The sequence below is a fragment of the Apiospora kogelbergensis genome (genome assembly GCF_038363985.1).
Source record: "Apiospora kogelbergensis strain CBS 113332 chromosome Unknown utg000002l_segment0_segment0, whole genome shotgun sequence".
Lineage (NCBI taxonomy): Eukaryota > Fungi > Ascomycota > Sordariomycetes > Amphisphaeriales > Apiosporaceae > Apiospora > Apiospora kogelbergensis.
In genome coordinates this window covers 1,521,044-1,544,137 of record NW_027117419.1, presented here as the reverse complement: position 1 = coordinate 1,544,137, position 23,094 = coordinate 1,521,044, and the positions used below count along the sequence as shown (strand labels likewise).

Genomic DNA, 23,094 nt, shown 5'->3' with positions numbered 1-23,094 from the left:
AACACTTCTTGACCTTATTTTCCTGACTACACAAGCATATCTCTAAGGTTGCCCGGACCAAATATGCAACTCAGGCGTTCGGTGTCCCAAACATTCGGCAGCGCCCACCCAGCGCTCCTCCACACGGCGGTACCGCCAACGGCGACACGTGAAGATGACGAAAAGCGCCGCCAGATCTGGCGGGGTCTGGGGTTAGGCGTGAACGATTCCCGAAGTAGTAGCAGCCATGTCGGAGAGACTGGACTGCTCCTACAACAACAACAACAACAAATCCCCAGCTCAGCAACATCCACAGCTGCTTCTCGTGCCGAGCTTCAATTGAGGCTCCAAGATCAACTTCAACGACTCAAGCAACACACAGCGGCCCACAATACCCAACTCGGTGCTGCGGGAAACCCGTAGGGTCCTGTAGGCACTGCATCACCGTCCCGTTTCTCGGAGCACAATCAGCAGCGATCGGTCTCCCTTTGATTCATTGACCCATCCCGCCCCTGAAGACGACGAATCAATGCTGCCGGTTAAGCTCCTCACTTCAACGGCTCCTACAGACTTTGGCCATTTTCTTACTTCTCCCTACTGCGACCTAGCAATCCTCTCATTGCAAGATCCTGACAATCAGCCCCTGGACTAATCTGGCCATCGCGTCCTATTTCCCATGCCTTCTTCAGCAACCCTTTTGTCTTCATCGTTGCCATTTGCAACTCAGCAACAACCGCCACTTCAGCGTGTCATGGCACCTTCAATAGTAGGGGCATCCCGCGACGCCTCTTCAGTACACCCCGTGTTCTTCTCAGATACATTACGGCGTGTTCCGTTCATTTTCGATGCTGCTTGTGCGAGTCCGGTAGCATTAGGATATGCTGTTCCCGAGGTGAAGAGGGTGGGTGCGCGGTTATGATCGAAGTATACAATGGACACGATTTACACAACGATAGTGGCTAACCTGCTCGTGGCTGGCATGACACGACGCATGGGATATCTTGTTCTTGTTGTAGTAGCAATGGCTCGATTGCAGTGCTCAAGTTCAGAAGCAAAGGGGGAATAGCTATACTATGTACATCAAATAATACATTGGAAAACCTGACACCTGCTTTGCCCATTTAATTTGATAACCTCCTGATGCTCTTGGGTAACGACCGCAGTAAAACAATTTCTTAACGTTGGGCCTGGAGAGCAAAACAGCCTTCCTTCACACTCACGCGAAAACCCCCCTAACTCGCAGCATTCTTGACGGCAATGACGATAGCCGCGATGATCAACACGACCACCAACGTCAAGAGCGCCATCAGCTTGACATTCTTCCACCACATCTGCCGCTTCAGGCCCCGGCTGCGCACCCGGAACTCCCGCGCGCTGCCGCCCAGGCGGTCCGTCTTGTCGACCAAGAGGTCGATGCGCTCGCCGCGTTCGAGCAGGCCCTCGATGTTCTTGGTCATGATGCCGCGGACGTCATCGATTTCGCGCTGGACGTTGGTGATGGCGTCCTCGCGGCCGCCCGACGTGGTGCCGAAGTCGACCATGAGCTTGCGCAGCTCGCCGTTGAAGGAGCCGGCGCCGTAGTTGGGCATGTCGGCGAAGTCGGTGGTGCCGGCGCCGTCAAAGTCTTCAAAGAAGCGCTTGCGGATCTCGAACAGGTAGCCGAATGGCACGCGGCGGCCGAGCGACGAGTCGGCGATGACGAGGAAGGTCAGGCCGCCCGCCGACGGGTTACCGGCGTGCTCCGAGGGGGCCTCGGACATGTAGTGGATGTGGTTGTTGCCATGGGTGTATGTCAGCTTCTGCGGCGTGTCGTGGGTGATTTTCGGCAGGATCAGGGAGGCCAGCGACGATGTCTGCGAGGAGGCCGACGTGGTACATTCTGAGAGGATGGTCGAGTTGTGTGCAATGCAGGAACTTGGCAAGTGCGCACCGTTAGTGACAGGCCACCTCGTAGTGCAGTGGGGATGGATTTGCTTCTTGGTCGCACATACTAGAGTAGAGGGGTTTTGGGAGTCGATGAGGAAGCCATCGTGACAGTATTGCGCCTCAGTCTTCGGTCTCAAATCCCGGTGAGTTGAGTAGATGATGTCTTTAGGCTGTGCTATCCAAAGGGGCTGGAAGGAGTGAAGTATGGCAGGTAGGTAGGTAGCCAGCTGTCTGTGTCGATGATGTGCAGGATTCTAGAATCCGGGGTAAGGTCCTCCAAGGGTGTGGAATTGGATCGACTGGTGGATTGTTCAATGGCAGCCCGCATACAATGATGGGGACGATGGGCAGATGGGGTTTCTGCGACGGGAACGGGTTATGGCTGGCACGCTGACCATGAACGAGTCGGAGCCTGCAGCATGACGCCGTAGCGCACTGGCCCTCTAACATTGGTGTAACTTCAATGCGCTTGATGCTTTGGATCGGAGCACTAGCCACTAGCCACTAGCATATGTATGCACAAACGGAGGGACTAACGCTGTAACGGTTGGGTCCCTGTCCCCACAGCTCAATGATGCCCTATCGATAACAAAAATAGCGAGGTAGTTCCCTAGGCTGCTAGGGTCGCGAATCTCGAAAGTCATGATCGCGATAAGTGGTGGCACAAGTGGGACGGCCCAGTCAGATACTGTCCTCCTACCATTCCGACTGTTGGCTCAACACCGACCTCCAAGTACTCCTGGGGGCTGCTTCCTAACATGATCATTTACATGTCAACCCTTTGCTATGTTCACATTACGCAGGACCGGTCTGGCTAGGAAAAGCTGTATCGTTCAAGCCGCCTATAGCCATGCCTTTTCGACGTCCATCCGGCAAGCGAGAGTGGTCTCGCCCACCAAGTTGAATATAACCAGATACGGCAGCGGGCCGTCCATGCGTGATTCCTTCAAGTCTTCAACAGCCTCGCCCCAAACCCACGGTCGGACTCACGCCATGTTCCGCAAGCTAACACTCAACACATTCAATCGGCTCGTACAGAATGATTTCAGTTGGGAAGCCAGGAAAGAGGAGTACGCCTCCCTTGGAATCACGTCCGTGACAGATCTCCAAAAGAGCATTCGCACCTTCGGGGTTGCCATTGACAGGTGCTGCGACCTGGCGAGTAAGAAAAATGTCATCAGCAAGAGCGGAAACCCTCTCTTCGCTGCCCTCCGCCAGGCTTTCATCGAGGGGGAAATCCCACAGCTCGCCAAGGAGCTGAGGTACTCATTCCAAAATTACTTGATGCGCTTGCGCTTCTCCAAGAGCATCGCGGACACGCACAAAAAGATCGCCGACATTCGTTTCCCATACGAATGGTTTCCTGCCACACGAGCTATGAAGAGGACGATACATCTACACGTCGGGCCTACAAATTCTGGGAAAACATACCATGCTCTGAAAGCTCTGGAGAACGCGAAGACGGGTATATACGCCGGGCCGTTACGACTGCTAGCCCACGAAGTCTACTCACGATTCACTGCCAAAGGCAAGCCTTGTGCCTTGATCACAGGAGAGGAGCAGCGCATACCCGAAAACGAGGATACTTATTTCCGGAGTTGCACGGTGGAGATGACGCCGCTGAATCATAAGGTCGACGTTGCCGTCATTGACGAGATTCAAATGATTGGCGACAGCGAGAGAGGCTGGGCGTGGACCCAAGCCTTCCTTGGTGTACAGGCAAAAGAAGTACATCTCTGCGGCGAGGAGCGTGCCGTTGATCTGATCAAATCTCTGTGCGACACTGTTGGCGATGACTACGTCGTCCATCGCTACACACGCCTGAATCCGCTGCAAACAATGAACACCAGTCTTAAGAACGATTTTGGGAATCTGCAGAAAGGAGACTGCATTGTATCCTTCTCCCGGGTTGGGCTCCACGCTCTCAAGCAGGCCGTGGAAAAGGCGACTGGCCGCCGTTGCGCCATAGTTTACGGCTCTTTGCCGCCGGAAACACGTGCGCAGCAGGCTGCATTATTTAACGATCCTGACAGTGAGTACGACTTTCTCGTGGCGAGCGACGCCATCGGAATGGGTCTGAATCTTGAGATCAAGCGTGTGATCTTTGAGCAAACGCATAAGCGTGATAGAAGCGGATATCGTGCAATAAGTACGTCGGAAGCCAAGCAGATCGGTGGCCGAGCAGGGCGATTCAGGACTGCTTCTCAAGCGATCAAGACCGGCGAGAAGGATGGCTCTGCCGCCGAGACTACAGTGCCATCGACGCCCACGAAGGGCTCGATCGGCCTCGTAACAACATTGGACGAGGCTGATTTGGCTGATGTTCAGGCGTCTTTCAATCGGGAACCCGAACCGCTTGAGACGGCGGGGATCCAGATTCCACCGTCTGTTCTGGAGCGTTTCTCGTCTTACTTCCCTCCTGTCACGCCTTTCAGTTATATCCTCCTACGCCTTCGCGACATTGCAAGCCTTTCGCATCGTTTCCACATGTGCGGCCTGGGGGAAATGGTTGATATTGCTGACCTCATCCAGCCATACCCAATGTCGGTCTACGATCGTTGTGTGTTTCTCAATGCCCCTGTCGCCCTGAGGGAAAAGGCTGGCCCGGGAGTATTACAGGCCATGGCAAGATGCGTGTCAAACATGGACGGAGGGCATGTACTGGACATCCCTGAACTTGATCTGGAGATTCTAGAATTTCAAAGGGAAACGTACCCTTCGGGCCCGGCCGCATACCTCCGCGACTTGGAGCAACTTCACAAAGGCATAACGCTGTACCTCTGGCTGAGTTATCGCTACTCGGGCGTCTTCCGCAGTCAAAGTCTTGCATTTCACATCAAGGCATTGGTGGAAGAGAAGATTGATGGCCAGCTGGCGGAAGCTGTCTTCACGGACGCGGCGCGGCGCGCGAGGATTTCGAAGGCTCGTAAGCAATCCGCAAAACGCGAGCGTAAGATGGAGGAGTTCCTTGGAGATGCAGCGGAAGACAACACCCAGCATGAAAGTGTAGGCGGCGATTGGGGCGAGGAAGGCCACCAAGAGCCTCTCTTTAAAGACCCCGCAGAACTCGATGCCATCGACAAACCATCAAAGTCTACTTAACTGGATATGCCCTGGTACAATACAGTCAAGGTCGAGGACCATGTAAGATGATCACATTGAAACTGCGGCGTTATGACATATTCCAACAGCGATGTGACATGTTTGACCAAGTAGGAAGTATATAGAGATATACATGCAGGTGTCCAGCCCTTCCTATACTGTACACTAGTGTCAGAACGCTGAACCGAATACTGATCATTTGGGAAAGTGGTGTCAGTTGGTCCTCTGCTCCTGCCTTTCGCATTGGATGCATGACTTTGCTCAACTCGAAATACTCATTGACGACATCCACCTTGAAGCGTAGACAGACACGTACTCAACATACTTACCTAAGGCCTACTTTCACATCTTGGACATGAGCGGCGTTCCTTTGCCATGTTGAATGGCAAATGACGCCTTAGTTCCACCTGCTGCCAAACATTCGCATATCCTGCCTGCATATTGTACCAAACCTACATCACTCAATGCTGCCTTTGTTTCTGTCCCATCCCATAAACGCCAGTAGAAGGCCCAGAGAACGCGACAACCTAGCAAACTACCTGCGATCTAACCAGCTTTTTCCCTTTTCCTGGGCAAGGCCTGATGATCATGGGCTCGGAGGAACGCATCAGTCCGAAGACAGCATGCCCGTTCTCTACCGACGAAGAGTTGACAAGCCGTTAGCGGCGACGGTCTCTGACGCGAAGCATCTCCGCTATGGACGGGCCCACGAGCAGGCTACCTTCCTCAGTCGCGACCTCTTCCACCCCCGGCACCATACGAAACCTGCCCACAACACAAAGCTTGCGGGATCTGCACAGCTCGGTGTCGTTCAGTTCCCCATTCAGCTCCCCATTCAACGCCCCACCCACGCCGCCCACCGACGGGGTCGATCCGCCCCGGCCGGCTAAAGAAGGACACGAATGGGTGTGGTTCCCTGGCGGCTACTGGGCCGAGCGGGAGCGTGTGGGGATGCCTCGTCAGAGTATCCAAAGCGCCCGGCATTTCAGATGGAGGAAAAGTCGGGAAGGGCCAGCTCCAGCCGAGAAACCGTGTCCAGTTTCCATGCCAGTGCCCCCGTCATCGAAAGCATGGAAGCTGCAAGCAAGGCTCCCCTCGCGAGCCCTTGGCTGTCCGAGGAGGCCCACGTTGCGTCTCTGCAGCAACCAGAGCTTGGAGGTCGCGATCAGATCGATGCTAGCCCGAAATCTTTCCCGTGGGCCAAGACTGCCCTCATGGGAAATGGCACTCACTCCTCAACCCCATCGCCTTCTCCGTTCAGCCCCATCATGGAGGCCCACGTCTCTCAGCCAGCGTACCATGGCGGTGGCAGTGGCAGTGAGAGCGGGACTTTAACGGCCATGCCCACACCACCCAGTATCCAGACCAGGTCTCCTCTCAAGTCTCCCCTCAAATCCCCATTCAGGGCGTTTAAAGTGCCTCATCTCAAGCCGATGAGATCTTGGAAGAGTATTCTTCCCAGACCAAACCATGTACGGTTCTTGTAACATGTCCTTGAAGCCCACGTATTCATATAACCAGTTCACTGACTACCTTGATATACAGAAGTCGCCGGGCAAGAAGGAGTTAAAGAATGACGAAGATTATACTCAAAATACCCTAGATGGCGCCAAACAGCGCTTGGAGCATCCTGGAAACCACACTAGCCCGATGTCTCGTATCTCGACGCTACTTCGCGAGGAGCACAACAAGAGCCCGGGCAGCAGAACGCGGCAGCGCAAGCTCTTCGGGAAAAGCCCCTGGCACCGCAAAGGCTCAGCTGGATCCGACGCCAGCGCCACCAGCTCTATCCTAGACCTTCTTAGAGGTCACACTCCCCTGAGCACTCCGGTGTCCGAAAAACCGGCCTTCGTCACAAGCACGAACGAGTGGAGCGAACAGTTTCCCGGAGGCGTGAGTATCCAACCTCTCCCTCTTTTCAATCTTGCAAATACATGACTCGGTGGTTCTCACGAAGGCGAGCATGTGTATAGGAAGCGAGACGGGTTGAGACGCCCCCTCTCCGTGAGGGCACCGAAGATCGTCCGGGCCGGAGCTTCTTTTTCGACATCAGCCAGTATCCCCCTCCGGGCAAAAACCCGCGCTCACCTCTGCGGCAACAACAAACGGCGGTCCCTGACCCTTCACCACGACGACGCGGCCCGACGGTTCACGGAGCTAGGGACCAACCCAAGAACTCGACAGGCAGCGGCGGGAGCAACCATGTCGGCAGCAATAAACACTCGGGAGGCTCAAACAAACCCACAACAAAAGAATGGTGGGAGGTTCCCATCTCGGTGCCTCGCTGGGAGGAGATGCGCTCGAGCCGGACCTTCGAGTTCGACCTGCCCGAGCACCTGCCGAACAGCCCCATGTGCCCGGCCAACAAGAAGCACAAGTCAGGCGGCACGGGGGTTTGCGTTTACCACGGCCGGAGGAAGCGGAGCATGCCCAAAACTTGGGGCGACATGATGGATCAGAGTTCGGACGAGGCGTGGGAAGCGAGGAACATGCAAAGGGAGTCTGAAGGCTAGAAGGGCAGCCAGGCAGCACTTCTTCGAGAAAGCCGAAAGGTAGACGGCAACGAATCATAGATGCTTACATAACACGACAATGCATGCACTACCTAGACTACCTGCTACCCCAGCCTCGATCCCGCCCCGCCTGCCCGCCACTAGCTTCTACTAATATGTATGTACATTCATTCATACATACATATTCATGTGAGCCCCACAGGTCGTCATGTACGCGCAGGCAACGCAATTCGACAAGCAGAGAGAGGTTTCTGAGAGGTCTCCAACCTCGACCCGCCTCCATCTGATGTTCATCCCTCCAAGATACTCCCTACACCAAATCTACATCGTCGCACTACTGCTGGCGTCTGCAACCTCACTTTATTTACTTCCTGCCATTCGCAAGTAGACAAGACGACATTCAACAACCATGTGTTCTGCTGATTGCTTCCTCGCCATCTTGGCCATTCTATTCCCACCGCTCGCAGGTACGTCATTCTGGAACCCCCCACCATCGATCGCATTGTCCGACTGTCCCCGGGGGCGCGCATCTCCGGTCGCAAGGCATACTGTCGCTCAAGTGAAACCAGAATGGTATGAGGAAGGAACCTCTTTTTGCTAATACGGTGATCTAGTCTGGGTAAAGCGCGGACTCTGTTCCGCTGACTCGCTGATCAACATCCTGCTCTGCGTGCTCGGTTTCGTACGTCAAACCACTTCCCATCTCCCTGCGGGCCACCACGGCCAACTAATTGAATCTCTGCCAAAACACAGATCCCAGGATTACTCCACGCCTGGTATATTATTGCCAAGTTCCCCGAAGAGTCGTACGACTACCAGCGCGTGCCCCAGGACAGCGAGGGCGGCCGGGTGACGTACGTGTTCGTCCATGGCCAGCAAGCCAACGGCGGTCATGGCGGGCCTCAGCGACAGCAGCAGATCGGCCAACCCAAGCCGCAAGACCAGGGCGTCATGAACTACGGCGCAACAACGACTAACAACAGCAACAGCCACGGCGGCCACCGCACTGCGCAGGGCGGCTCCTCGTCCGCGGCGGCGCAAGCGGGTAGCAGCTCGGCCGGCGGCGACAACGCGCCGCCGACGTATGCCGAGGCTGTCAAGGGAGACAACAAGATTCAGACGCAGGACTAAAGCAAAGAGCCGGCGTCTTGCAAGCGAGAAGGGTCATGTTGCAAAGCAAGTATCAAAGTGTTTTGGGGCATTAGAGAAGTTTCTTCAAGAAGCAAAGCGCTCGCCCGATCGAAACAGTAGGAGTTTTGTCATGGGAGTCGGTTCTGTTTATTTGTCTTCAACGAGCTGGTTTGATTGTATGATTATAATGTTTGCGAGAATCGTTGGTTGGCTGTATGGTTATATTCACCAATGCATTATGTCTATTGCTTCTCCTACACATTCTATCTCTATGACGACCACTCCAATAAATATAGATCCGAGAGCTATACATACACCCGCCAGCTATTTTACTACGACAGCCTTGTTATCAACAAACTGGGCCAGTACCGAATTTGAATGATATCCACGCATCCTACTTCAACCAGCACCACGAACGTAAGCGCGACCTACTTGTAGTGGGGCCGCAATTGTGGTAGCAGCTTAGGCTCTTTCCTCTGGAAGTGCTTTCCTTCGTCATCCCTGGTGCAAGAAGTAGCCTATATCAGCTTTTCAAGAATTCATATCCGGCGTGAATCATCAGGTTGTATTCCGTGGCGTGAGCCAACAGGTAATGGGCGTTACGTAATCCGGGGCAACCGTGGTGGTAGCGCGATGGGAGAACGGGCGACTGATAGATGCCTGGATATCACTATCCCAAATAGCATTATAATTTCGGCAGTCACCGGTAACTTGCAAGATACTTCTACTACAAATATTGAATAAAAATGTCCAAGTTCTAAAAAGAAGAAAAGAAGAAGAAATACTCAACGTTCTTGTTTTTCCCGGTACGTATAGAACTATCTTTTACTGCCTAATATGTGTAAGTGCCCACTGGCTGTAGGCATGTGCATGTGCATGTGTATTTGGATCTAAACAAACGTCGAAAACAATTTTCCCTTTTTTCCCTTCGCATCCATCCACATCCATTTACGCCAAAACCAGCCAGCCAGCCATGGATGACCTTGATCGGCTAGAGATCCTTTCCTTGGTAAGCAAGGTCTTCAACGAATTGAAAAGCCATCTCGGCATCGAAGAGAAGACCCTGTCAGAATTCATCATCGCGCAACGGCTGGAAAGCAAAGACCGCCATGAATTCCAGAAGAAGCTGGCTGCCATGGGCGGCGCGAAATGGCCCGACAGTCTGTTCGACAGTATCGACCATCTGGTGCGGACCATGCACCCGAAGATGAAGAACCAGAGCGGCGCCAACGGCGCAGCAGCAGAAACCCACCGGACGCTCGACGAGAAGAAGTCCCTTTTTGCCCGGGCTTGCGATCCCCGACAAGCCAGTACCCCACGACGAAATCGACGACACCCTCGCATTATTAGAAGACCTTGCACCCAAGCCGACAACAACGAGGCGCAGATCGACAGAGAGGGCGTCGAGGAAGCGCACGAGGAGCCCTGACGCCCGCGGCAGGAGGCATCACTCACGCGAACGAGACTACGAAGACGACGACGACCGCCACACAAGCAAACGCAAGAGCAGGAGGCGAGAATACGATGATGGGTTTAAGCGGCCACCAGTGCCTGAAGTGGACAATGAGCCCATCATACACAAGGTCTACGAAGGTCACGTCACGGGGATCAAGGATTTTGGCGCGTTCGTGAACCTGCACGGCGTCCGAGGGAAGGTGGATGGCATGGTTCACATATCACAACTGGTCGAAGGCCAACGAGTGAACCACCCATCAGACCTGCTCACCAAGGGCCAGGACGTCAAGGTCAAGGTCACCAAGATTGAGGGCAGCCGCATAGGTCTCTCTATGAAGGAAGTGGACCAAGTGACAGGTCAGGACCTTGTACCGGAGTCTCGGATTCAATCAGGTGCGGCCAGAGAAGCATTCGGTGCTGGATCCGGTGCGAATTCGATGGCGCTCGGAGGCGGTAGAAACGGCTATGTGGACACCCAGACTGCAGCTCTGTCAGAGTATGCAGCCCAGCCTCGTCATCAAAAGAAGCGGATGACATCTCCAGAAAGGTGGGAGATACGGCAACTGATCGCGTCCGGCGTGGCCAAGGCTTCAGACTATCCTGACCTGGAGGAAGACTATCACGCTACGCTAAGAGGCGAGAGCGCCATGGAGCTTGAACAGGATATTGATATCGAGGTTCGTGACGAAGAACCACCTTTCTTGGTTGGGCAGACGAAACAATCCCTTGAGCTCTCCCCGATTCGAGTGGTGAAGGCTCCCGATGGGTCACTGAACCGTGCTGCTATGTCGGGCACAAATCTGGCGAAGGAAAGGAAGGAGCTTCGTAGGAACGAGGTTGAAGCTGAGGAAGCAGCTTCGAAGGGTGTTGACCTGTCAACACAATGGAACGATCCGATGGCAAATCCGGACCAGAAGAAGTTCGCCAGCGACCTTAGAAGTGCATCCAAAGCAATTGCTCCCAAGGCCGAAGCCGAACCGGAATGGAAGCGAGTTGCCAAGAGCGAGCCTCTGGGCAAACGGACAAATATGACCATCAAACAACAGAGGGAAACACTGCCCGTCTACGCGTTCCGGAATCAGCTGATCAAGGCCGTCCACGAGAACCAATTCCTTATTGTTGTCGGAGAGACCGGTTCGGGAAAGACGACCCAACTCACACAATACCTGGCGGAGGCTGGCTTTGCCAACAATGGTATGATTGGCTGTACCCAGCCCAGACGCGTGGCTGCCATGTCTGTCGCAAAGCGTGTCGCCGAAGAGGTTGGATGCCAGCTTGGTGAAGAAGTTGGTTATACCATCCGTTTCGAAGACGTGACCAGTCCTTCCACCAAGATCAAGTACATGACGGATGGTATGCTGCAGAGAGAGATCTTGGTTGATCCCGATCTGAAGCGTTATTCGGTAATCATGCTTGACGAGGCCCACGAGAGGACCATCGCCACTGATGTCCTGTTCGGGTTGCTTAAGAAAACCGTCAAGAAGAGACCCGACCTCAAGGTTATTGCGACCTCGGCCACACTGGATGCTGATCGCTTCTCTTCCTACTTCCTCGAATGTCCTATCTTCACCATCCCGGGCCGTACGTTTCCAGTGGAGATTCTATATTCGAAAGAGCCCGAGTCGGACTACCTCGACTCTGCTCTTGTGACGGTTATGCAAATCCACCTGACGGAACCCCCAGGAGACATTCTGGTATTCTTGACGGGCCAGGAGGAAATCGACACTGCTTGCGAAATTCTACACGAGCGTATGAAAGCTCTACCGAACGTGCCGCATCTACATATTTTGCCTGTATACTCGGCCTTGCCCAACGAGCAGCAAAGCCGCATTTTCGACCCAGCACCCCCTGGCGAACGCAAGGTTGTCATTGCCACGAATATCGCCGAGACATCCATCACCATCGACCACATCTATTACGTTATTGACCCTGGTTTTGTCAAGCAAAACGCTTACGATCCCAAACTCGGCATGGATGCGCTCATCGTCACCCCTATTTCGCAAGCACAGGCCAATCAGAGAGCTGGTCGTGCTGGACGTACCGGTCCTGGCAAGTGTTTCCGTCTCTATACCGAGCAGGCGTTCTCGACAGAGATGTCTCCAGTCACTATACCGGAAATCCAACGACAGAATCTGGCATCCACGATTCTCTTGTTGAAGGCCATGGGCATCAACGACCTTCTCAACTTCGACTTCATGGATCCTCCACCTACTAACACGATGTTGTCGGCCCTGGAGGAGTTGTACGCCTTGGGCTGCCTGGACAACGAAGGGCTGCTCACAAGGCAAGGGAGAAGGATGGCCGACCTGCCCATGGAGCCGTCGCTTGCCAAGGTGCTGGTGGCCTCGGTGGACCTGGGCTGCACGGACGAGGTGCTCAGCATCATCGCCATGCTTAGCATCCCAACCATCTTTTACCGGCCAAAGGAGAAGCAGCAGGTGGCGGACCAGAAGAAGGCCAAGTTCCACGACCCTTCGGGCGACCACCTGACGCTGCTTAACGTGTACAACAGCTGGAAGAGAAACGGCATGCAGAACACGTGGTGCTACGAGAACTTCATCCAGGCCCGATCCATGCTCCGCGCTCAAAAGGTCCGCGACCAGATCGTCAAGATCATGGAGAGCCACAAACACCGCATCGTCAGCTGCGACCGTGACACCGCCAAGGTGCGTCGGGCCCTCTGCGCCGGCTTCTTCAGGAACTCGGCCCGCAAGGACCCCCAAGAGGGCTACAAGACGCTCATCGAGGGGACGCCCGTCTACCTGCATCCCTCGTCGGCTCTGTTCGGCAAGCAGGCCGAGTGGGTCATCTACCACACCCTGGTTCTCACGACCAAGGAGTACATGCAGACCACCACCACGATCGAGTCACGCTGGCTCGTCGATGCGGCCCCGACCTTCTTCAAGGTGGCGCCTACGGATCGACTGTCCAAGCGGAAGCAGGCTGAACGTATCCAGCCTCTGTATAATAAGTACGCGGCCGAGGACGACTGGAGGCTTAGTGCCCAGCGGAGGGGTGGCCGTTCTGGTGGTGGTGGCACGTGGGGTTAAGCATTACGTGGGAGGAAGAATATTGGTCGATAGTTACTCGAGAAAGGTCTACAGGCTATAGGTAGATTATACAATGGATGGTTCCCTTGCTTAACTGGTTTTTCCGTTGCTCGTTTGATGCTTCCAATGTACTGGGGCCATTAGCGATTCCATGTTCAGCCCGTTGGTCACGTCTTGTGCATTATGTATGTCGGAAACACCGTCGATCATGGCTTCTGAGATGTGGATGCTGGGGTAGCCCATAATTAGTTGTATATTACTCGGTAGATTGTTACGAATGTCTAATTCCACCAAAAGCTGACGCTGAAGCTCACACTCAAGCCTCGAACGTAATGCCACCACCCTATCGGGATATACAAGGTATCACCGGGGTGCAGAATGCAGTCAACAAAGGGCACATCCTTGAACGCCTGGCGTACACGTTCCTCGGAGCCCTGCTTGTACGGGTTGGGTTGCTGTTGATCCTGGTCCGCTGGCTGGTCCCAGCCCTCGAGGGCGCCGACATCCAGTGAACTGGTGTTCCCCATCTCAACGCCATCTTCCTTTCCGCGTGCTTGCATCTGCTCCGTATGCAGTGGCGAATAGAGACGTACGTACTTGGACCCGACAACCTGCACCAGAAGGTTATGGTAGGGGTCATTGTGAAGAGGCGTGATGGTGCCAGGTGGACCAAACCACGCGTTTAGCATTGGTTCGTCCACTTCAGGCTGGTCCTTGCCAGGGTCGGTAGGATGCGGTGGCGGTGATGTATAGCACAGGTCAGGCACGCGGATGTCATCTCGGAGTGCGGGAAGCTGTGATAACAAGGGATGCTGGGCCAAGTAGCCTATCTGCCTCTCGGCTGGAGCCTGGTCGGGCGACAAAGAAGGATCGATATAGTCTCGCAGGAGTGTGCCAAAGGTGATGAGCTTTTGGCCCCATCCCTCGTCGACGTAACTCCGCCCGATCTCTACAGGGACCAGGCGGTGACCGCCGAAGGTCTTAGACAACAAGTAGGAAGGGTTGTGCCAAGGGTGTGTGGTCCTGGCGGGCCATTCGTCGACAAGATCTGTGAAAATCAGCGGTTCGGGTCCCAGAGTCAAGTCAGTCGGGCTGTCCATATAAGCCTGGAAAGCTTCAACAGACAGAGCAGGACAACGTGGTATAGGGCTTTTAACAGGGGGTGTAAACGGCTGGAAGTCGGAAAAGGATATGGCAGAGAAGCGCAGATCCTCCAACGGACTTGGATCATCTCCCTTTGCATCGATCTTGGCCGTTTTTGCTGATATACGTAGATCGCCAGCTTGTTCTGGCTGGGCTGAAGTCCAAACATCACGTAGCAGGTCTAAAGCCCTGCCGATCCAAAGACGGCCTCTCTGCTCACCGGCTGCCCCTGCCAATATCAGAGCCAAGTCTAGAGTCCTGACAAGCTCGGAAATCACGGCCTCGTCCAGCAATATTGTGGATTGGCCCGGGTCAGCAGCAGTGGCTGCCCGCAGAAGCAGCACATGGAACTTGAGGATGCTGGCATCGGTGTACAGCTGGCGCCAATGCACGGGCAGGTCTTTGAAGAGGAAGCAGTAGAACTTGGAGTAAGAGATGGATAGGATGTCTTCCAGTCTCTTCATCACCAAGTCGCCGGAAGAGGCGTCTGAAGAATCCAGACGCATCAAGACAGAAGCCTGTCGAGACAGGAGACTCACCAAGGCAGGGCCGCAGCCAAGTAGGCTGCTGGTTTGCAGGTCATCACACTCTTCCCGGATGTGATGTGCTGCGTCTCGGCCAAGCTGCAGGAGTTGCTGGCAGGCCATCTCGACGACGGACGGGAAGGAGGACCCTTGGATCCCTGGATGCATGAGCAGGCGCGGAGGCTAGGAGGGAGGGAGGGAAGGAAGGAAGGAAGGAGGACCCTGGATGGGATGCTCCGAACGCACGGACTCCACCCCAAGTCTTTTTGGGGCTTGAGTTCGCTTAGTCACCTCGAATCAAGTCGGCGGTCTTCTGGGTGGTGTGGCAGCCACAAGACACGGCGACGGTGCCTGCCCCGATAACATCACCAAGCGAGCCACTCACCGCCGCGAAGACGCTTCCCTTGACCCTGACCACCATCCGCATTGGGCAGTCAATATCGAGCGCCTGGAGACAGCCACATGGGAGGCCTGGACTTCCTTTTTCCGGGGTTCTAGATCGCTCCTCAATGCATGCATGTCGGTTTGCATATTGCTGGTGCAACTGTTTGGTCTCCCATGGCGAATGGAACGCTGCCGTTTGAGTCCCCCACGCCCGCATGATACAGGCGGGGTCTGACAGATCTCGAGGAATCCCACCAGCTATCGCGCTGATAAGCCATCGCCTTTCTTTTCTCTCCCGGGCTGGGGGGATGGCGCGGTCGTCTGACCACAGATCATGTTGTTCATGACCCTGTCCACCACCTAAGGGCATTTCGGTCCCGGCTGCCCGGAACAGCATCTTGGGATTCGAGATGATCCAGCATCCAAACCTGCAATCCCACGTGCCTGGCTGGCGAGGTATGACGCCCGAGCTTTCCAGCACGTCGCCAGCCACGCTCCAACTGAGACCTAATCTGCCAGAACGGGAGATATGTCTCTGACTTAACTTCCTGGGGTCCACCCATCTCCTAATGCCGTGTGTCCATTTGGTATTCCCATTCCCAAACTTTCCGCGCACAAACATTGAGGTGTTGTAGGCAACAATGGACCATCACTACTTGGACAGCAAGCCTCCCAAAGAGTGCTGCGTGTCAGTCAGCGGCGGGGAGGTCATCGCCGACTTCTACGAGTACACCTTCTGTGCTCCCCGTCCAGGCCTATTTGTCGGCGACTGGCGGACGCCTAACGGAGAAATCAACCCAGTCAGGCTCTTTCAGTCACACGAGAGAGCTCTCCGTGGTCGCCCGCCATGGCCTTTAGATCTCGGCGCCCTGGGCGTCTTGCCCCTGGAGATTCTCCAGCAGATTCTACTTGATCTGGACATGTGCTCTCTCCTCACTTTCATCTCGTCTAGCAAGTCCTGCGGTCGCATAGCGACGACCCTCCAAGACTTCGAAACAGTGGTCTCGTGTCCCCAGTTGGCGGGCGCCGTCTTCCAGCTCCGCTGCCGCAGCTTCGGCCTGCGCCAGCTGGCCGCGAGCATCCGAAGCCCCGAGTGCAAGCACTGCGGCCAGTTCGGGGACCTCTTCTACCTGATCACGGCCGAGCGCTTGTGCTACCACTGCTGGCGCGAGGACCGTTACCGCAAGGCCATCTTCTTAGACGGCGGCGGAAGGAGCCGGAGAAGTCCTAGAGCCCAGAGCGCGGAAAGCTTGCAGCGAGAAGCCATCGCAGCCGGGCTCCCCCATGTCTCTGTGCCGCCGGGCAGCTACGGGCCCATGGGCGAGGGCGTCATGAGCAAGCGGTGTGTCGCTTTCGACCGCACAGCCTTCTTCGCGGCGGCAAAATCCGACGCGCGGCGACGGAGCGGCGACGACACCATCCTCGAATACCGGAGCGCCGAGCCCGACGTCCTGAGCTACGTCGCCGTAATCCGGGCGCCCTACTTGGATAAGAGATCGCAAACATGGGAGGAGGGCTTCTTCTGCCGAGCCTGCGCGTCCCGGGGCGAGGAACACACTGGTGCTGGTGCCAGGGAGGTCTCCCATCCTTCCGCTCCAGCAACGACAGCGACAACAAACACCTATCCGCGCAACTATTATCCGGCGTGGGACCTCTCTTACCGGCGGTATACGCGCGATGGGATGAAACAGCATCTTGAGGACCATGGAAAAGTCTACAAGCTAAGGAGTCAGGCAGGAGGGTGTGTCCAGTAGTAAGTTATCATTCAACATTTGTTGTTGTTGTAGTTGCGTGTTGGTATTAACTTGCTCTCACCAGTGCTCATGAGAAGCCGTTCGGCCGTTGGTTCTCCTGGGACGACGAAGCAAACGAGCTGATACGGATCAGTGAGCTCTTGCGGGCTTGCCGCGAGAAGAAGATCCAGCTGGCACCACTCCAGGTCTTTCTTCCGAGTTGGTACTCGGTTCCCACCAGGCCTCCTTTGCTACGCCATCACTCGTACCCTTGATAAAATGTTTATTTTACCATACATATATTCTTTGCGAGGCGTGCCTTTTGTTACATTCCACATGGCCCTGAAATCGGCATGCTGCGTACGGGCCTCTCTATTTAGCCAAGGGGCTGAGAATCCATCAGGCCCTTATGGACATATGCTAAGTGATTGACGGAAATAATCTGCTGTTTAGGAGGTCACAGCCATGGGAGTTGCGAATATTGGCGTTTGTTGGTCTCGTATGGATTTGTAATTCTGACATAGCATTTCTGTTATAGTGGGTATTGCATGAATTCATCGCTATTCTTTCTATGCATCTATTATCTAAATACTCGCTCTTCGTGGTGCCATCGTTCTTCGGAGGGCAGCCTTGGCTGCCGTCTCCTCGACAACGGCGGGGAGGACGCCATCTTCACGTAGTTTGTCGAGGAACTCCTGGCCAAACTTGTGTCCCATCGCGTAAATCTCATCAAACTTTCCAAAATCCAGCGTGCCGTAGTCATCAATAGGGGGTCGCATGTAAATGCAGCCAGGCATTGTCTTCGCTCTCTCGAGAGCGTCGACGCTTGAGACATATGCCAATCTTCCTTGGATCTCAGCTAGGGTGGGAGGATTGGGCGTTGTGGAAAAGGGGTTCCATCGGTTGAAGAAAGCCCAAGCCCCCGAGAGTGAATCGCCATAAGTTTGAGGAGTATCGTTATCCAAGGCGCCAACATCAATGGCAAAGATGACATCTGCACCAATGGACTTCATGTGGGATACCGTCAGATTATCAATATAGCCACCGTCAAGCAGCATGCTTCCCTCGTCGCAGAGAGGTGGTATCAGGCCAGCTAACGACATGGATGCACGCACATATCGCCAGGCGTATCCACTGGTATGAATCTCCCCCGACTCTTGCTAATATTGGTAGTATTGCAATAATACTCCAGCCAGAAGTCTTCTATCTGGTGATTGCCAAAGGTCTTGAAGATGCCCCGATTAAACTCATGTCCGGTGGTGTAGGAAGCCGATGGGTAAGTCAAGTCGAGTGCGAAACGCCACATGCTTGCCATTCTGCCCGAGAACTTCTTCGACAGGCCAAACATTGGAACGACGTCGGCATGTCGCGCGTAAAGAGCACCAATGAAGGAACCGATCGAAGTTCCTCCAACAATGTCAATCGGTATCCCCGCCTCCTCCATAGCGCGAATAATTCCAACTTGGGCAATACCTCGAGCCCCTCCGCCACCAAGGACGAGGCCAATCGATTTGCCGCACAAACGCCTCGCAAGACGGTGGAAGTCGCCTTTCTGGGTCGCCTCAGGCGAATAGTAAGGCTCGTGCTGCATCTTTCGGCTTGTGTATTTGGATATTTCGGCCTGCAAGATTTGAACACGAGCCTTCAAGGTTGCTCCAATGCGCCGTTGAGATGGGGGGTGAACAGGTACAGCGTTCGTCCTGTAGGCCATCTGCACATGGTAATGACCGCCATTTATCCAAACACGGTTCCTAAGCCATGATCGGGTGAGGCCCGGCGGTGAGAATTTATCAGCATGTAGCAAGACGAGAATCTTGCGGGCCGTCGACTTCTGGCCCAACATAAACCGCTCGTATTCCCCAATCTCCGGTGAGCCTTCTGCAAGACCAACAAGGAGGATACAGTCCGCTTGCGTGATGCAAGTCTGCGTCCACGGGGAATTGACATTGGTATCTGCGTTGCTAAGTTAGCGACGAACAAAAGCAGGTATTGTAGGTCAAAGCAAGGGTAGTTGTATCAACAATCAGGAAAAAATTAGAGTATTATTGTGCCATCATAGACATGCTCCGCAATGAGTTTTCTCATCATGTAGTTGAAAGGGTAGATAAAAGGAGGAATTCAAAGTTTCTTACCTGCGATATAGACCACAAGCCCATATTTCTCCTCAAGATCGGCAAGGTAATGAGCAAGCTTGAGCTTGCCCATTTTGTTGAATGCATGCTTGCCAAGATGATTGAGGATAGCCGATTGGTTCAAACTTGTGGCCCCGTTAGACGGTCCTACTTGGGATAACGCATTCATCAGACGACTTCCGAACTCGACAACGGGCACCCCGGTGGTAACGGGGAGAATGGCGACAGTTCGCAGGTTCAAAGTTGACGAGATCTTGTTGATCGACGTGCCGCTAGCAGGGTCCTTCCCCATTGCCTGCGACGGATCGTCCACAAGAGTCCGCATGCGAGACGCAATGATCTTGGAAATCTTGATCGTAATGTTGGGATGCTCTTGAGCAAGACTGTTGAATAGGGTCCGGGGGAACTTAACGAGTTCCGTGTCGCGAATAGAGTGAAGAGTGCCAGTGCGAGCCGACTCTGTAAGGACCTCGAGCTCTCCCACACTGTCACCTTGCCCAAACTCGGCGCGCACACTCATCCCCCCATCTTTCTTGTCCTCTATGAGACGTAATCTCCCATTAAGTACGAGATAGATGGCTTCACTCTCTTCATCCTTATGAAAGAGAACTTGACCAGCGCTGACTTGAACCCATTCAAGGGCAAAGTCGATGTGCAGTATAAGTCGAGGCAAGAGATTGGTCAGCCTCTTGGCCATGGTCAAAAGTACGATCGGGTACCGTTCAACAATCCGCTCTAGCAACGCACGAGGCACAAAGCCGACGTAGACGTCAGTCTTTGCTACCACGTCAATGAATGATCGATATGAAGCCACAGTGCCGATGTATCCAGCAAGACCACCTGGCTTTACCAAACCCACGGAACGGCGGCTTGCTTTGAAATCCGTCTTGGACTGAGATCTGGTGCGGTTGGGGGCTGTGCCCTCCTTCCCGGCACCGACAACCAAGGAAGTCCGAGTTGTGCTGGCTGAATCAGCTCTCTGCATTGCCGAAAGGGATGTTTTGCTGGACGAGCCGAGTATCTCGCTGCCAGTATCCTCGGAGGGAACACAAATATCCAGAAATCCATCGATCACGTAATAGATCCCTGGACTGCGTTCACCCTGCTCAACCAAAACAGAGCCCTGAGGAAAGTGTACGATCTCGACTTCATGCTTCAACTCTGCAGCCAACAGTTGTGCATTGGGGCTGCCAGTCACAGAGATGCCACCCGAAGTCATCGATTCGGCATCCCAATCAGTTCCTCCATCAACTGAGTCCATGAAGCCAAAGGCGTTGTTGGAGAATAATGGTTTTTGCCTTCTAGAGTCCATTGACATCATCCGTGGAGAGTTTTCCACCGAGTCCATCCCTCGGGAGGACGAACCGCCCGAGTTCATACCGATTGCCTTAAAGACACAATCAAGGATGGATAGTCTGAATAGGTTGTCCTCGTCAACGGACTCCCTGGGGTCGATAGATATCCGTGCCCGTTTTTGGGTAGCAAAGGGATTGAAGGAGGGGCCTCCAAGAGGCGTTTCATCAGGACCTGAAGAAGTCTCCGTGTGTTGCCAATGCTGCATCACGGGTATCTCCAAAGTTCCGCGAGAACCACCCGCGCGGGCCGATTGAAGATTCGCAAGCAAGTCGCCGGGCCCTGATGTATGGATCGATGAGCGCTCCTGGGGCGGGGCGACCGAGGAGGCAACCACTGATGTTTGTCGTAGTTTGCTCATAGACTGTAGCGCGACGTCTCGTCTCAAACCTGTCCCTGACCGTGTTCGACGTGTATGAGCTGTCGCATTGTGTAAAGCAATGCCCTTGCCAACATCTTGCTCGCTTGTCCTCTCCTTTTCTTTCAGGAACTTCTCCTTCAGCCGTTCCAACGGATCACCCCTCAGATGGTTTGGCAACTGGCATGTTGTGTAATTTAACATATGTCTCTCGGTATGAAGCACCTCGTTCGTAAGACCCAGGTAGTTGTATGCCGTCGCGAGGGTCACACGCTGGAAACGAGAGAGAATCACATGGACAATGTGAGCAGTGGCTTTGGGGTAGATCTTGATCAGGCGTCGGAATGCACTCGCCGGAATGATCGCGATGGTGGTGTCTACAGTTGCCCTGGCTACCAGGTCGGGGTGTGCGGAGTTGGTGGCAATTCTCTTGGGGGTAGGGCGTTTCGGTTGCCGGGGCACCGGTCTCTCATCCAATGACATATGGGGGATATTGTAGTATGCAGCGCTGTTCGGGGACCCAGGGCTGATTCGTTCGGGTTCTTGAACCACCACTGTCCGCTTTGCGCCGTTTTCAGACAACGGGGTGGAAGGGAAATCTTCCGAGGCATAACGAGTAGGTTGCAGGTCAGCACTCGATGTGAATCGTTGGTTGCCAGGCACAATATCCGGCGTCGGTGTCTCGTCTGCTGGCAAGCGAAGCTGCACGTCTTCGGTGAACAACGACATGATGGAAAACAGGGAGGACATGGGTGCTCCATTGCGCACTTCAGTCAACAGCTGATATCGTTGTTTTCCGGGTATAGGGTGCTCCTCGTCTTCACCAGACAAACAGTCGAACACCGTGTCAGTATCGGAACGTTGGCCACGACCTGAAGACTTGACAAAAATCTCCACCAGGCCGTCTACAACCAGACAGAAACCCTTCTCTTCTTCCAGATTCAGAGTCTCGCCGGCTATGAGCTTTCTGGTCTGCATGCTCCGGGTAAGCTCATGGAAGACAGGTCGTTCCAAATATCCGAAGATCTTGATGGCGCTCAGGAACTCGTCCAGGTAGTTGGTCAGACCAGGCTTGCTGTCCTCGTCGTGCGAGTCTGGCGGCAAATCCAAGTCTGGCTCCTTGCGTTGAGGCTCGTGAGGCAGCCGAGAATACATATTCAGATAGCGATATCTCACAACCCAAGTAACGCCGGAGATTACTAATGACAGAATCAATAAGCTATAAACCAGCTAGCGGTTAGTAAAGAAGCAGTATATGGGTGGGATGGCAAGCCTTACAGGGTCGTGGCGTTCATAGTAACCGTCAAGCTTGTTGAAAACAGCTGAAACAGCAGGGTTGGGAAGGATATCGTCGTAAGCTTAAGACTCCAATACAATATTGTCGACAGCACGTGGATGATGAACAATATGATCCTCCCAATCAGTCCCAGCCAAGAAAACGAACTGTTTTCACTCGCCACGCGGTCTATATGAACAGCTGCAGTGTTCAAGGCCTTGGCGGCCATCTGCGAAGCAGAAGTGATGGACTGCGAGGAAGCCATGATAGCGACCGAGGCTATCCTCCGACTGCCAGGCGTAGGTTCGAATACGAGCACACGTGATGCGACGCTTCTTTCACTTCATGGCGTAGAGATAGTGAATGTCTAGTTGGTAGGTATGATTAATCCCAAGAGGGAGCAATGAATAGCCAGCTATGTCTTCAAAGAATGTGTGTAGAATAAAAGCGCCGAGACTGGAAGGCCAGTACGCGACACGACGCGAAGGTAGCCTGCAGACATTGGGAGGGCAACGTCTTTCTGTGATGGCAAGGCTTTCCTCCTCGTAGAGTTTACGAGTGAGGAAAGAAAGAGAGCAAGCTCGGCACAGGAGCTTTGCAATTGAGGAAGCTTCAGGGCGGGTTGCGAGCTTTGGCAACGACAAAGCTTGGGTTGGTGTCCGTTCGGTCCGCAATTTTCCGTTGATGGGCCCACTACCAGTATCCAAGGGGCCAAACGGGTATGTAAATGGAAGAGGTTGGTGCTGTCATGTGAAAGTCCAGGTCACTGGAGCTGATGTATGTCGCTAGCATCATTGGGAAAATGAAGAAATGGGTTGTCTCTCAAGCCTGCCTGGCCTGGGTGATAGGCGAGAGAGGTGTCGTTGGGGGCCCCTACATGCCTTATCTCTTATCAGGTATACACAACGGAGGTGCAAATCAGAGCTTAGTGTGGCTGAGGAACGTGGCTCGCCACCATTGCCTGGTGACCAAATTGTTCTTTATTCAGACTTGGCTGCTTGGCCTCAGGAATCAATTGCCTTTGTCTGGAGAGCC

At 54.1% G+C, this 23,094-nt stretch overlaps 10 protein-coding genes across 10 annotated transcripts; 7 read left to right on the top strand and 3 right to left on the bottom strand.

Annotated features, from left to right (window-relative positions):
- Positions 1-63: 63 nt before the first annotated feature.
- Positions 64-402, top strand: PG998_003355 (uncharacterized protein; the record flags this gene model as incomplete). Its single annotated transcript, XM_066870173.1, has 1 exon — positions 64-402. One exon carries the CDS (start codon positions 64-66, stop codon positions 400-402), a length of 339 nt encoding a protein of 112 aa, XP_066733923.1.
- An 809-nt stretch (positions 403-1,211) lies between these two features.
- On the bottom strand, positions 1,212-2,008 carry PG998_003354 (uncharacterized protein; the record flags this gene model as incomplete). The annotated part of the gene is made up of 2 exons (XM_066870172.1): positions 1,212-1,893; positions 1,971-2,008. 2 exons carry the CDS (start codon positions 2,006-2,008, stop codon positions 1,212-1,214), a joined length of 720 nt encoding a protein of 239 aa, XP_066733922.1.
- An 890-nt stretch (positions 2,009-2,898) lies between these two features.
- On the top strand, positions 2,899-5,007 carry PG998_003353 (mitochondrial ATP-dependent RNA helicase; the record flags this gene model as incomplete). The annotated part of the gene is made up of 1 exon (XM_066870171.1): positions 2,899-5,007. The coding sequence occupies one exon, from the start codon at positions 2,899-2,901 to the stop codon at positions 5,005-5,007; it is 2,109 nt and encodes a 702-aa protein (XP_066733921.1).
- Positions 5,008-5,630: 623 nt separating this feature from the next.
- On the top strand, positions 5,631-5,897 carry PG998_003352 (uncharacterized protein; the record flags this gene model as incomplete). The annotated part of the gene is made up of 1 exon (XM_066870170.1): positions 5,631-5,897. One exon carries the CDS (start codon positions 5,631-5,633, stop codon positions 5,895-5,897), a length of 267 nt encoding a protein of 88 aa, XP_066733920.1.
- Positions 5,898-5,996: 99 nt separating this feature from the next.
- Positions 5,997-7,520, top strand: PG998_003351 (uncharacterized protein; the record flags this gene model as incomplete). The annotated part of the gene is made up of 3 exons (XM_066870169.1): positions 5,997-6,479; positions 6,553-6,900; positions 6,981-7,520. 3 exons carry the CDS (start codon positions 5,997-5,999, stop codon positions 7,518-7,520), a joined length of 1,371 nt encoding a protein of 456 aa, XP_066733919.1.
- Positions 7,521-7,929: 409 nt separating this feature from the next.
- Positions 7,930-8,651, top strand: PG998_003350 (uncharacterized protein; the record flags this gene model as incomplete). Its single annotated transcript, XM_066870168.1, has 3 exons — positions 7,930-7,987; positions 8,135-8,202; positions 8,274-8,651. The coding sequence occupies 3 exons, from the start codon at positions 7,930-7,932 to the stop codon at positions 8,649-8,651; spliced, it is 504 nt and encodes a 167-aa protein (XP_066733918.1).
- A 973-nt stretch (positions 8,652-9,624) lies between these two features.
- Positions 9,625-13,156, top strand: PG998_003349 (pre-mrna-splicing factor atp-dependent rna helicase prp22 protein; the record flags this gene model as incomplete). Its single annotated transcript, XM_066870167.1, has 2 exons — positions 9,625-9,961; positions 10,002-13,156. The coding sequence occupies 2 exons, from the start codon at positions 9,625-9,627 to the stop codon at positions 13,154-13,156; spliced, it is 3,492 nt and encodes a 1,163-aa protein (XP_066733917.1).
- A 281-nt stretch (positions 13,157-13,437) lies between these two features.
- PG998_003348 (uncharacterized protein) lies at positions 13,438-14,946 on the bottom strand (the record flags this gene model as incomplete). Its single annotated transcript, XM_066870166.1, has 1 exon — positions 13,438-14,946. The coding sequence occupies one exon, from the start codon at positions 14,944-14,946 to the stop codon at positions 13,438-13,440; it is 1,509 nt and encodes a 502-aa protein (XP_066733916.1).
- A 902-nt stretch (positions 14,947-15,848) lies between these two features.
- On the top strand, positions 15,849-16,961 carry PG998_003347 (uncharacterized protein; the record flags this gene model as incomplete). The annotated part of the gene is made up of 1 exon (XM_066870165.1): positions 15,849-16,961. One exon carries the CDS (start codon positions 15,849-15,851, stop codon positions 16,959-16,961), a length of 1,113 nt encoding a protein of 370 aa, XP_066733915.1.
- A 563-nt stretch (positions 16,962-17,524) lies between these two features.
- PG998_003346 (patatin-like phospholipase) lies at positions 17,525-22,324 on the bottom strand (the record flags this gene model as incomplete). The annotated part of the gene is made up of 5 exons (XM_066870164.1): positions 17,525-18,074; positions 18,128-18,893; positions 19,073-22,013; positions 22,062-22,141; positions 22,228-22,324. 5 exons carry the CDS (start codon positions 22,322-22,324, stop codon positions 17,525-17,527), a joined length of 4,434 nt encoding a protein of 1,477 aa, XP_066733914.1.
- Positions 22,325-23,094: the final 770 nt, after the last annotated feature.